Source organism: Lithobates pipiens, unplaced genomic scaffold (assembly GCF_037356315.1).
Source record: "Lithobates pipiens isolate NorthernLeopardFrog02 unplaced genomic scaffold, aLitPip1_a1.2 Scaffold_8, whole genome shotgun sequence".
In the NCBI taxonomy this organism is placed as follows: Eukaryota; Metazoa; Chordata; class Amphibia; order Anura; family Ranidae; genus Lithobates; species Lithobates pipiens.
This window is the reverse complement of record NW_027507903.1, coordinates 663,004,898-663,017,492: the sequence shown is the minus strand read 5'-3', so window position 1 is coordinate 663,017,492 and position 12,595 is coordinate 663,004,898. Positions and strand designations below refer to the sequence as shown.

General features: G+C 39.5%; 1 protein-coding gene across 1 annotated transcript; it reads right to left on the bottom strand.

Moving 5' to 3' along the window:
• Nucleotides 1–1,435: 1,435 nt before the first annotated feature.
• LOC143962501 (E3 ubiquitin-protein ligase TRIM8-like) lies at nt 1,436–9,735 on the bottom strand. Its single transcript, XM_077471781.1, has 2 exons — nt 8,363–9,735; nt 1,436–1,754 (listed from the first exon to the last, which is right to left on the bottom strand). Exons 1-2 carry the CDS (start codon nt 9,187–9,189, stop codon nt 1,436–1,438), a joined length of 1,146 nt encoding a protein of 381 aa, XP_077327907.1. The 5' UTR covers nt 9,190–9,735.
• Between the last annotated feature and the right edge of the window lie 2,860 nt (nt 9,736–12,595).

Below are 12,595 nucleotides of genomic sequence, written 5' to 3'. Positions count from 1 at the left end.
TGTCATGCTGATGCTTTGCCTTCATTACTGTCTCAGTCTGTGACCCGGAACAAGTATAGAGATAAGGAATTCTGACTCTTTTCTGATTCTTATTCCCCCCATGCTTGTTCCGGGTCGGAGACTTAAAGTGGTAATAAATCCCAAAACAGAAATGACAATTATTGGAGCTTACCAATCCTTAGATGTGGTGGCTGCATTCCTTTTCTGTTTTTACCTTTATTTTCCCCTGGTGATCCTGCCAGTAACACACTTCCTGTCTTAGGGCGGCTCCTCTATCTATGGAGGGGCAGTGGAGACCCCCTTGGACAGCAGCCTTGTCTGGAGAGGGGGGTGTTGGATGGACTAGTAGATTTAGATGGACTTTACATAAGTGACTAACAAATTAAAGGAGAACTCCAGATAACACTTTATAAGCCGTTACACCAACATTTGTGTCTCCTTTTGGGATAAAGGTTTTACATCAATGAATAAAAGCTGATCATTGTAAGCACCCCTGTCATTGGTGAATGGTTTGTCCCAATCCTCTAACTGCCACTTTTGCTGGACAGATTGGTCTGTTATAGAAAGTTGGGAAATAACAGCAGAACCAACAGGTAAAAGAACAAAATTCCAGGAGGACTCCGAAAAAACAAAGACCGCTGTGTTCATGTCAGTGACAGACGCCGTCATATCCGTCATTTTATATTTTGTCTTTACTACCACTTTATAAGTTCTTACATTACACACAGCCAGGGAACTAGTATTTTCAGAAGGAGGCCCTCAGACTTCTCCCAGGAGCCACCATTTCCTCCAATCATTGGCTGATCAATGAACCAATCCCACCACCCGTCCACTGTGATGTCACCAGACTGTGGGCGGAGTTCTCACATCTCCCGCCTCCCCCCACATATCTTTATACAACCTCCCCCTACAAATATCCCAGCATGGAGGGGCTCAGTGAAGGTGGTGGTGAAGGTGTGGAGGTGTCGGATCGGGTCACACAGATCATAAAAGGAGATCCGCCCGGCCTCATAATCCAGATCTATCCTGACTCTGTTACTGGAGGGATTGGGGGGTAAGAGGATCGATTTACTGTCATGTATCACACAATACTGATTATTATACCTGTCCAATCCCCAGGACTTCTTATTCCTTCCAATCACTGACTCCCCCCCTCTCCTCCCTATACTGGGGTAACACATCCCGACTATCCAGCTCTTTGACCCCCCGACATCCACTTCCCAGTAATGTCTCCCTGAGGAGAAACTCCGACTGCTCATCACCTGAGGATAATCCTGGAATCTCTCTGGTGTTTCTGGGTGATTCTGGTTTCTATGTGACCAGGATACAGTTTTCCTGTCATCTGATATCTGTAGATAATTATGAGCTGTGTTTCCATCCAGTAATATGTCTGCAGCTCCCTGTATATAGAAGTATACATTTACCTCTGTTTATATTATATATCAGATAAATATATATCAGATAAACCTTTGTGTAAGACCCCCGCCACATCCAGACCCCCTCCATCATGGAGGAGCTCCTCATGTCTCTCTCTGTCCTCATTATCTCCATCCTCAGTATCACACAAGTCACCTGTGTCTGATTCCTGTAAGACAGTCAGTGGATCCGTCACGTTACACAGCTCCTCAATGTGACGCAACTTCCTGGACAGCTCCTCCTTCTTTATTTCCAGATCCCGGATGGAGATGGAGATCCGCTCTGCCCTCCCGGAGATGTCCCTCAGGACTCTCTTCTCCAGGTCTTCCAGACGTCTCCTGAGATTACACATGTGCAATTTGTTTATTTCCGAATTTGGTTTTTAACGAATTTTGACAAATTTGTCAATTCTGAAATTTTTGATTTTCTGAACTTTTGAATTTCTGAAGTTTCTGAATTTCCGAGTTTTGGATTTTCAAATTTTCCGAAATTTTAAATTTTCGGAAATATGGAATTCAGAAATTGGAAAATTCAAAATTGCAGAAATTCAAAATTTTGGAAAAGTGAGATCTCGGAAAATTTAGATTTCAAAATTTGAATTTGGAAATTCAAAATTTTGGAAAATTCAGAAATTCAAATTTTCGGAAAATTCAGAAATTCGAATTTTCGGAAAATTCAGAAATTCGAATTTTCGGAAAATTCAGAAATTCGAATTTTCGGAAAATTCAGAAATTCGAATTTTCGGAAAATTCAGAAATTCGAATTTTCGGAAATATGGAATTCAGAAATTGGAAAATTCAAAATTGCAGAAATTCAAAATTTTGGAAAAGTGAGATCTCGGAAAATTTAGATTTCAAAATTTGAATTTGGAAATTCAAAATTTTGGAAAATTCAGAAATTCAAATTTTCGGAAAAATCAGAAATTCAAATTTTTGAAAAATTCAGAAATTCAAATTTTCGGAAAATTCAGAAATTCTAATTTTCGGAAAATTCAGAAATTCTAAAATTCTAAATTAAGAAATTTAAAAATGTTAAATTTGTAAATTCAAAAATTCTATATTTCATAAATTTGAAAATTCAAAAATTTGTAAATTTGAAAATTTAAAAATTTTGAAAATTCAAAAATAAGAATGAAAATCTGAAAATTCTAAAATGTGTACATTTGAAAATTCCAAAATAAAAATGAAAATCAGAAAATTCCAAAATTTGTAAATCTGAAAATTCCAAAATTTGTAAATTTGAAAATGCCAAAATTTGTAAATTTGAAAATTCAAAAATTTGTAAATTTGAAAATACCAAAATTTGTAAATTTGAAAATGCCAAAATTTGTAAATTTGAAAATCTAAGAATAAAAATGAAAATCTGCAAATTCAAAAATGTGCAAATTTGAAAATTCAAAAATAAGGATGAAAGTCTGAAAATTCCAAAATTTGTAAATTTGAAAATTCAAAAATAAGGATGAAAATCTGAAAATTCAAAAATTTGCAAATTTGAAAATTCTAAAATAAAAATGAAAATCAGAAAAATCAAAAATTTGTAAGTGCTAAAATTCCAAAATTTGTAAATTCTAAAATTCCAAAATTTGTAAATTTGAAAATTCAAGAATAAGAATACTTACTCAGATTTTCATTCTTATTTTTGAATTTTCATATTTACACATTTTTTAATTTTCAGATTTCATTCTTATTCTTACTTAATGTGATTGTAGCTGTATTAGTGCAATTTTGACAAAGAAAATTGAGTACTGTCCGTGATACTTTTTTTATTTGCACTAACATACAATTTTTCAGGACAAGCTTTCTGGGTATGTCCCCTTCTTCAAGGTCCAAGCAGTACTGATTTACAAATTTTTAAGCAGAATGTAAAAACAAAGCAAAAAAAAAAAACACCTCTGAAGAAAAGAAGAGAAAAAAAAGAGAAAAAAAAACAAAAAAACACATACAAATCAATGGCAATAAAGATAAGAGAAGAGTTAGTGAGATAAGACAGAGGGAGAGCTATGGAATGGAGGGGGGGGGTGCTGGTCACAGAGGGGGTTGTAAAACTTTAGTATAATGAGTAAGGAATCCTATATCTAAATTCAGGCCATTATTTTTGGTGTCAAAAAGAATTATCATTCTTAGTTCAAAGGTTTTCCTTTCCTGGATAGTTCTGAAATTCCCTTTAAGAACTAAAACATTGAGGTCTTCTATAGGGCGGTCCGGTGGTGAGAAGTGATGTCCCTCAGGAGTCCATAAACTGTCTTCTTTATGTTCCTTGATGGTGTGTCGGTGTAAATTCATCCTCGTTTGCAACTTCTGTCCTGTTTCACCAACATAAGATCCTTTGCTGCACCTTTTGCATTGGATGGAGGTCCACCACATTGCTGGAGGTCCAGTTGTAAGATCCCATGATATTGAAGGTCCCGTTTGTGTGTGTGACACTTTGGATAGATTGATCTGGTTGCATAGTTTTCAGCGCCTTTTTATTGCAGGGTTTGCTTCCATTATTTGTGACTTCATAATCAGAGTGAAGTTTCCTGCTGATTGGTTTAGGTCTGAGGTCGGGTGGTTGTCTGAAAGCCAATAATGGGGGTTGTTGAAATATTTCTTTCAGAGGGTCATCCTCTGTTATAATGGGTTGTAAATCTTTGATTGTCTTTTTGATCCCTTCTAGTGTTGGGTTGTATGTGGTGACTAGAGGTACTCGGTTATTCGTTTTTTATCTCTGTGTATTGGAGGAGATTTTCTCTTTGGGTTTTCAAGGCTGTGTTTATGCCGTTGTTGATGGTTTTGTCTTTGTAACCTTTCTTGTGGAAGGAGTCTGCCAGTGTTCTGAGATGTTTATCTCTGTCTTCTGGGTCTGAACAAATTCGGTGGTATCTGATGGCCTGGCTGTGTATGATGGCCTGGCTGTGTATGATGGCCTGGCTGTGTATGATGGCCTGGCTGTGTATGATGGCCTGGCTGTGTATGGTGGCCTGGCTGTGTATGATGGCCTGGCTGTGTATGATGGCCTGGCTGTGTATGATGGCCTGGCTGTGTATGATGGCCTGGCTGTGTATGGTGGCCTGGCTGTGTATGATGGCCTGGCTGTGTATGATGGCCTGGCTGTGTATGATGGCCTGACTGTGTATGATGGCCTGGCTGTGTATGGTGGCCTGGCTGTGTATGATGGCCTGGCTGTGTACGATGGCCTGGCTGTGTACGATGGCCTGGCTGTGTATGATGGCCTGGCTGTGTATGATGGCCTGGCTGTGTATGATGGGCCTGGCTGTGTATGATGGACTGGCTGTGTATGGTGGCCTGGCTGTGTATGATGGCCTGGCTGTGTATGATGGGCCTGGCTGTGTATGATGGGCCTGGCTGTGTATGATGGCCTGGCTGTGTATGATGGCCTGGCTGTGTACGGTGGCCTGGCTGTGTACGGTGGCCTGGCTGTGTATGGTGGCCTGGCTGTGTATGATGGCCTGGCTGTGTATGATGGGCCTGGCTGTGTATGATGGACTGGCTGTGTATGGTGGCCTGGCTGTGTATGATGGCCTGGCTGTGTATGATGGCCTGGCTGTGTATGATGGCCTGGCTGTGTATGGTGGCCTGGCTGTGTATGGTGGCCTGGCTGTGTACGGTGGCCTGGCTGTGTATGGTGGCCTGGCTGTGTATGATGGCCTGGCTGTGTATGATGGGCCTGGCTGTGTATGATGGACTGGCTGTGTATGGTGGCCTGGCTGTGTATGATGGCCTGGCTGTGTATGATGGGCCTGGCTGTGTATGATGGGCCTGGCTGTGTATGATGGCCTGGCTGTGTATGATGGCCTGGCTGTGTATGATGGGCCTGGCTGTGTATGATGGACTGGCTGTGTATGATGGCCTTGCTGTGTATGATGGCCTGGCTGTGTATGATGGCCTGGCTGTGTATGGTGGCCTGGCTGTGTATGGTGGCCTGGCTGTGTATGGTGGTCTGGCTGTGTATGATGGCCTGGCTGTGTATGATGGCCTGGCTGTGTATGGTGGACTGGCTGTGTATGGTGGCCTGGCTGTGTATGATGGCCTGGCTGTGTATGATGGCCTGGTTGTGTATGATGGCCTGTTTAGTGTGTTGGGGGTGAAAACTGGAACTGTGAAGATAGCTGCATCGGTCAGTCGGTTTTCTGTATATCGACGTGTGAAGCTTGTGATCCCTGATGTATACTGTAGTGTCTAGGAAATTCACATGTGTGTTTGAATAATCCATTTTTAGTTTAATAGATGGGTGAAAAGTGTTGATCAATGAGAAGAATTGGTTTAGATTTTCTTCACCTTCAGTCCATATCATGAAGATATCATCAATATAGCGATAATATCTGTATGGCTTTTGTTGTATGCTGTTCAGGAATTTGTCCTCCAGATCAGCCATAAATAAGTTTGCATATTGGGGTGCCATCTTGCTTCCCATAGCAGTACCCATACACTGGAGATAGATGTCATTATTGAAAGTGAAGTAGTTGTGTGTAAGAATGAATTCGATGAGCCGTGTCACATCCTCAGCAGTGTATTTCTGGTTTGGTGAGGATGATAAGAATCTGTGACATGCCGCCAACCCATCCTTGTGAGGGATGTTACTGTACAGAGATTCTACATCCATGGTGACTAGAAGTGTATTTGGGGGTAATTGTTGTATATTGTTAAGCTTGTTCAGAAAATCAGTGGTGTCTTGTAGGAAACTCGCAGTGTTCATGACGAAAGGTTTTAACATGTTTTCTACAAGGCCTGAGATATGTTCGGTAAGTGGATTCATACCTGTTATGATGGGTCTGCCTGGATTTCCTGGCTTGTGAATCTTGGGCAGCATGTAGAAGTCTCCAATTTCTGGATTATCCGGAATTGCATTGATGAGTTCTGAATGTAGGTGGCTCGGTATTGTCGCAATGAGATCTTTTAATTGCTTAGTAAAATCCTGGGTCGGATCATAATCCAGTTTTTTGTAGTAAGTAGTATTTGCCAGCTGCCTCTGGCCCTCTTGTATATATTTGTCTGTATCCATCACCACGACTGCTCCCCCTTTATCTGCTGGTTTGATGGTTATGGCCTGATTATTGCGCAGATCATGTACAGCTCTTCGCTCCAGTGGTGAAAGGTTGTATAATATTTTCTTTTGCTGGGTGGATAGCAGGGATGTAACTCGTAGCCTGAAGCTGTCAATATAGGTATCCAGTTTGGGGTTGCGTCCTTGTGGGGGTGTAAAATTGCTGTTCTTTTTCTTTTTGTCACTTTTGTCACATTGTCTTAGGATTCCTTTCATTACTGTGAAAATATTCTTTGAGCCTTACCAGATCAATCTATCCAAAAGTGTCCCACACACAAACGGGACCTTCAATATCATGGGATCTTACAACTGGACCTCCAGCAATGTGGTGGACCTCCATCCAATGCAAAAGGTGCAGCAAAGGATCTTATGTTAGTGAAACAGGACAGAAGTTGCAAACGAGGATGAATTTACACCGACACACCATCAAGGAACATGAAGAAGACAGTTTATGGACACCTGAGGGACATCACTTCTCACAACCGGACCGCCCTATAGAAGACCTCAATGTTTTAGTTCTTAAAGGGAATTTCAGAACTATCCAGTAAAGGAAAACCTTTGAACTAAGAATGATAATTCTTTTTGACACAAAAAATATTGGCCTGAATTTTGATATAGGTTTCCTTACTCATTATACTAAAGTTTTACAACCCCCTCTGTGACCAGCAAACCCCCCCCCCCCCCCTCCATTCCATAGCTCTCCCTCTGTCTTATCTCACTAACTCTTCTCTTATCTTTATTGCCATTGATTTGTATGTGTTTTTTTTTTGTTTTGTTTTTTTTCTCTTTTTTTTCTCTTCTTTTCCTCAGAGGTGTTTTTTTTTTTTTTTGCTTTGTTTTTACATTCTGCTTAAAAATTTGTAAATCAGTACTGCTTGGACCTTCAAGAAGGGGACATGCCCCGAAAGCTTGTCCTGAAAAATTGTATGTTAGTGCAAATAAAAAAAGTATCACGGCCAGTACTCAAGAATAAGAATGAAATCTGAAAATTCAAAAATGTGTAAATCTGAAAATTCAAAGATAAGAATGAAAATCTGAAAATTCAAAAATGTGTAAATCTGAAAATTCAAAAATAAGAATGAAAATCTGAAAATTCAAAAATGTGTAAATTTGAAAATTCAAGAATAAGAATGAAAATCTGAAAATTCAAAAATGTGTAAATCTGAAACTTCAAAGATAAGAATGAAAATCTGAAAATTCTAAAGAATGAAAATTTGAAAGTTTGAAAACCCGTAAATCTGAAATAAAAATGAAACAATAATAAATATTAAATTATAGGTATTGGATTTTTTTTTTCAAATTTGGCTGTTAGTGAACGTAATGAATATGAATTAATCCAAAGTTACAAATTATCTCAAATAACGGATCTAAACAAAAGGAAAGTAATGATCTAAAAATAATAATTAACAATAATAATAACAAAACCTTTTTTATAATTAATTATGAATTTGATCAATTCCATTTGTTTAGATGCGACATTCATTATTTTGGAAAATTCATAACTTCAGATACATTTCTATTTGTTACATTCACTAACAGCCAAATTTGAAAAGAAATTTCAATACCTATAATTCAATGCTTCGTTATTATTTCAATTTTACAGATTTTTTTGTTTTTTTCATATTTTGACATTTTTGAATTTTCTCATTTTTGAATTCCAAAAATTCGGAAACTGGAAAATTTGGAAATTGGACAACTCAAAATTCGGAAATTGGAAAATTCGGAAATTGGAAAATTCAGGTATTGGAATATTCGAATATTCGGAAATTCGAAATTCGGAAAATTGAAAATCCAAATTTTCGGATTTCTGAATTTCCAAATTTTCTCATTTCTGAATTTCTAAAAAAAGCAAAACAAGAATGAAAAGAAAACAAATGATTTTTTTGTCAGTGCACATGTCTACCTGAGATCTCTAAACAGGGCAGTGACTCTCTCGGTGTCACCGGCTGCTTCTTCTTCTACTTTCCTCCGGTGTTCCTGCAGACTCTGGACTCTTTCCTCCGTCTTCTCTCTCTTTGTCAGAAGTTTCTGCAGAACATTCCTCAGTGTCTTCTTCTTCTTCACAGAAGCCTCATCCAGTGACTCCATCTTATGTCCTGTGTGCTCTCCAATCACATAACAAGACATACAGACACAGCTACCATCGTTAGTGCAGAAATACTTCAAAACCTCCCTATGAACGGAGCATTTCCTGCTCTCCATGGACAAGGTGGGGTCACATAAGATGTGTTCTGGGGACGTTTTGTGGACTTTCAGGTGTATATCACACAGAGAAACCTCACAGTGCAGACAGGATCTAACAGCAGGTACAGAAGAGTACACACAGTGAGTACAGAAGACCCCGGACTTCTCTTGATCTGGCTGAGGAGACAGGAAAGTCTCTGCAATGTTACGTAGTGCTATGTTCCTGTGCAGTGCAGGCCGATCCGGAAACTTCTCTCTGCATACAGGACAGGAATATCTTCCAGGCTCCTCCTGTGTATCCAGCACACCATCAATACAGACCCGGCAGAAGTTGTGACCACATCTCAGGGTTACAGGATCCGTATAAATGTTCAGACAGATGGAACATTCCAACTCAGCTCTCAGATCACCAGACGCCATCGCTGACAGCAGAAGAGAAACGAAACTGAAAGTCTCTGACACCGGAGAGGAATGTGGATGGGGGAGGGGTGACGTCCTCCTACACAGGGTGAGGCTGAGCTCAGCTCTCTGTTGACTTAGAAACATTTCTATGTCAGATTAGGACACGCCCCATGACTGTGTACATTTACAATTATAAACATCTATTTAACCCCTTGAGGGCCACCATGACATACTTTTCTTCCAGCATTTGTACCCACAGACCACATCGGGGTGCAGCACCTAGGGGTGGGGCACATTTTTCTGGCAGCAAGCCTGTTATACACCCAGAGCTGAAGAGAAGACGGTGGAGTCTAATCAAGTCTTCATCCTCCTCCTCCTCTGTCTTCCAGGAACAGAATAGATTGAATTCACCAGTAGCTGCTAAAGCTCCCTGTTCTTCCTCCTCATCCACAGATACTCCTGTCATTGCCCCACCAATTGGCATGGAGAAGTCATCTGAGATATTTCAGCACAGTGTCAGTCACTTGCTCCATGAGGATGCACAGCAATTAATGAACGGCGAGGTTGGGGAGGAGACCAATGGGAGCATAGAGGGGGGTGACATAAGGCAGGATCAACCAATTGGCACCAATGTTCCTGCAGCTGAGACCTACTGCCACGTTGGCTCCAGTTCTGAGTAACGGGGAAGTGATAATAAGGTCTAAGCAAGTGCAGAGCAGAAAAATGTTAAGTTACTAGTTTTATTTAGTTATTGGTTATTAGAATTCGTTCAGTTTAGTTTATTTTATTAATTTTCAAACAAATTCCACATTTTTGGAGCAATTCAATTTCAAATTGGTTGAAAATGTATCGAATTCTGTGTAAAGAATAGATGGTTGTTAAGTAACGGGCCGGCAAGCTGGCCACGGCATCCTTTACAACCATAACTCATCTGCTGCCAGCTGGACACTGACCGCAGAATATAAACAAACAATTGCCGACATTAACCACTTCAGCCCCGGAGGATTTAGCTGCTCAATGACCAAAACACTTTTTACAATTTGGCACTGTGCTGCTTTATCTGGTAATTGTGCGGTCATGCAATGTTCTACCCAAACAAAATTTGCGTCCTTTTTTCCCACAAATAGAGCTTTCTTTTGATGCCATTTGTTTGCTTCTGCGTTTTATATTTTTTGCGATATAAATGGAAAAAGACCGAGAATTTTGCAAAAAAAAAATATATTTTCTACTTTTTGTTAGAATTTTTTTTTTAATAAACTCAATTTTAGTCATACATTTAGGCCAAAATGTATTCAGCCACATGTCTTTGGTAAAAAAAAAATGTCAATAATCGTATATATATATTGGTTTGCACAAAAGTTATAGTGTCTACAAACATTTTCTGGAATTTACGCAGGTTTTATGTATGACTGCCTATCTCATTTCTTGAGGTGATAAAATAGCAGGGCAGTACAACCCCCCCAAATGACCCCATTTTGGAAAGTAGACACCTCAAGGAAATTGCTGAGAGACATGCTGAGCCCATTGAATATCTTATTTTTTTGTCACAAGATATTGAATAATGACAAAAAAATTACACAAAGTTGCCACTAAATGATATATTGCTCACACATGGCATGGTTATATGTGGAATTAAACCCCAAAATATATTCTGCTGCTTCTCCTGAGTACAGGGATACCTCATGTGTGGGACTTTTTGGGAGCCTAGCTGCGTACGGGACCCCAAAACCAATCACTGCCTTTAGGATTTCTAAGGGTGTAAATTTGTGATTTCACTCCTCACTACCTATCACAGTTTTGAAAGCCATAAAATGCCAAGATAGCATAAAACCACCCCAAATGACCCCATTTTGGAAATTAGACACCCCAAGCTATTTTCTGAGAGACATGTTGAGTCCCTGGAATATTTTTTCACAAGTTACAGGAAAATTACATTTTTTTTTTTTTGCACAAAATTTTCACTAAATTATATATTGCTAAAACATGCCATGGGCATATGTGAAATTACACCCCAAAATACATTCTGCTTCTCCTGAGTACGGGGATACCACATGTGTGAGATTTTTTGGCAGCCTAGCCGTGTGCAGGACCCCAAAAACCAATCACCACCTTCAGGCTTTCTAAGGGCGTACATTTTTTATTTCACTCCTCACTGCCTACCACAGTTTCGGAGGCCGTGAAATGCCCAGATAGCACAACCCCCACCCCCAAATTACCCAATTTTGGAAAGTAGACACCCCAAGCTATCTGCTGAGAGGCATGTTGAGTATTTTGCAGATCTTTTTTTTTTGTCACAAAGTTTTGAAAATTGAAAAAATAAAATTTTCTTTTCTTTCTTCATTTTCAAAAATAAATGAGATCTGCAAAATACTCACCATGCCTTTTAGCAAATACCTTGGGGTGTCTACTTTCCAAAATGGGGTCATTTTTTTGGGGGGGGGGGGTTGTGCTATCTAGATATTTCAGGACCTAACTGTCATAGGTAGTGAGGAGTAAAATCTGAATTTTACTCCTTTAGAAATCCTGAAAGCGGTGATTGTTTTTTTCAGATCCTGTATGCGGCTAGGCTCCCAAAAAGTCTCACACATGAGGTATCCTCGTACTCAGGAGAAGCAGCAGAATGTGTTTTTGGGTGTAATTCCACATATAACCATGGCATGTTTGAACAATATATCATTTTGTGAGAACTTTGTGTAAAAAAGAAAAAAAAAATTTAATTTTTTCCAAAACTTGTGGAAAAATATCAAATATTTCATGGACTCAACATGCCTCTCAACAAAAAGCTTGAAGTGTCTTCTTTCCAAAATGGGGTCATTTGGGGGAGTTGTGCTATCTTGACATTTCAGGGCCTCCGAAACTGTGATAGGTAGTGAGGAAGTGAAATCACCATTTTACGCCACATAGGTGGTGATTGGTTTTTGGGGTCCTGTATGCAGCTAGGATCCAAAAAAGTCTCACACATGAGGTATCTCCGTACTCAGGAGAAGCAGCAGAAAGTATTTTGGGGTGTAATTCCACATATCCCCATGGTATGTTTGAACAATATATAATTTTGGGACAACTTTGTGTAAAAAAGAAAAAAAAATGTAATTTTTCAGAAACTTAAAAAAAAAATATTCAAAATATCAAATATTCCATGGACTCAACATGCCTCTCACCAAAAAGCTTGACGTGTCTCCTTTGCAAAATAGGGTCATTTTGGGGGGGTGGGTGCCATCTTGGCATTTCAGGGCCTCCAAAACTGTGATAGGTAGTGAGGAAGTGAAATCACCATTTTACGCCCTTAGAAAGCCTGAAGGTGGTGATTGGATTTCGGGGTCCTGTATGCGGCTAGGCTCCAAAAAAGTCTCACACATGTGGTATCCCCATACTCAGGAGAAGCAGCAGAATGTATTTTGGGGTGTCATTCCACATATGCCCATAGCATGTTTGAGAAATAGATCATTTATTGACAACTTTGTGCAAAAAAAAAAGAAAAAGAAAGTGTAATTTTCCCAAAAATTGTAACAAAATATAAAATATTCCATGGACTCAACATTCCTATCAGTTT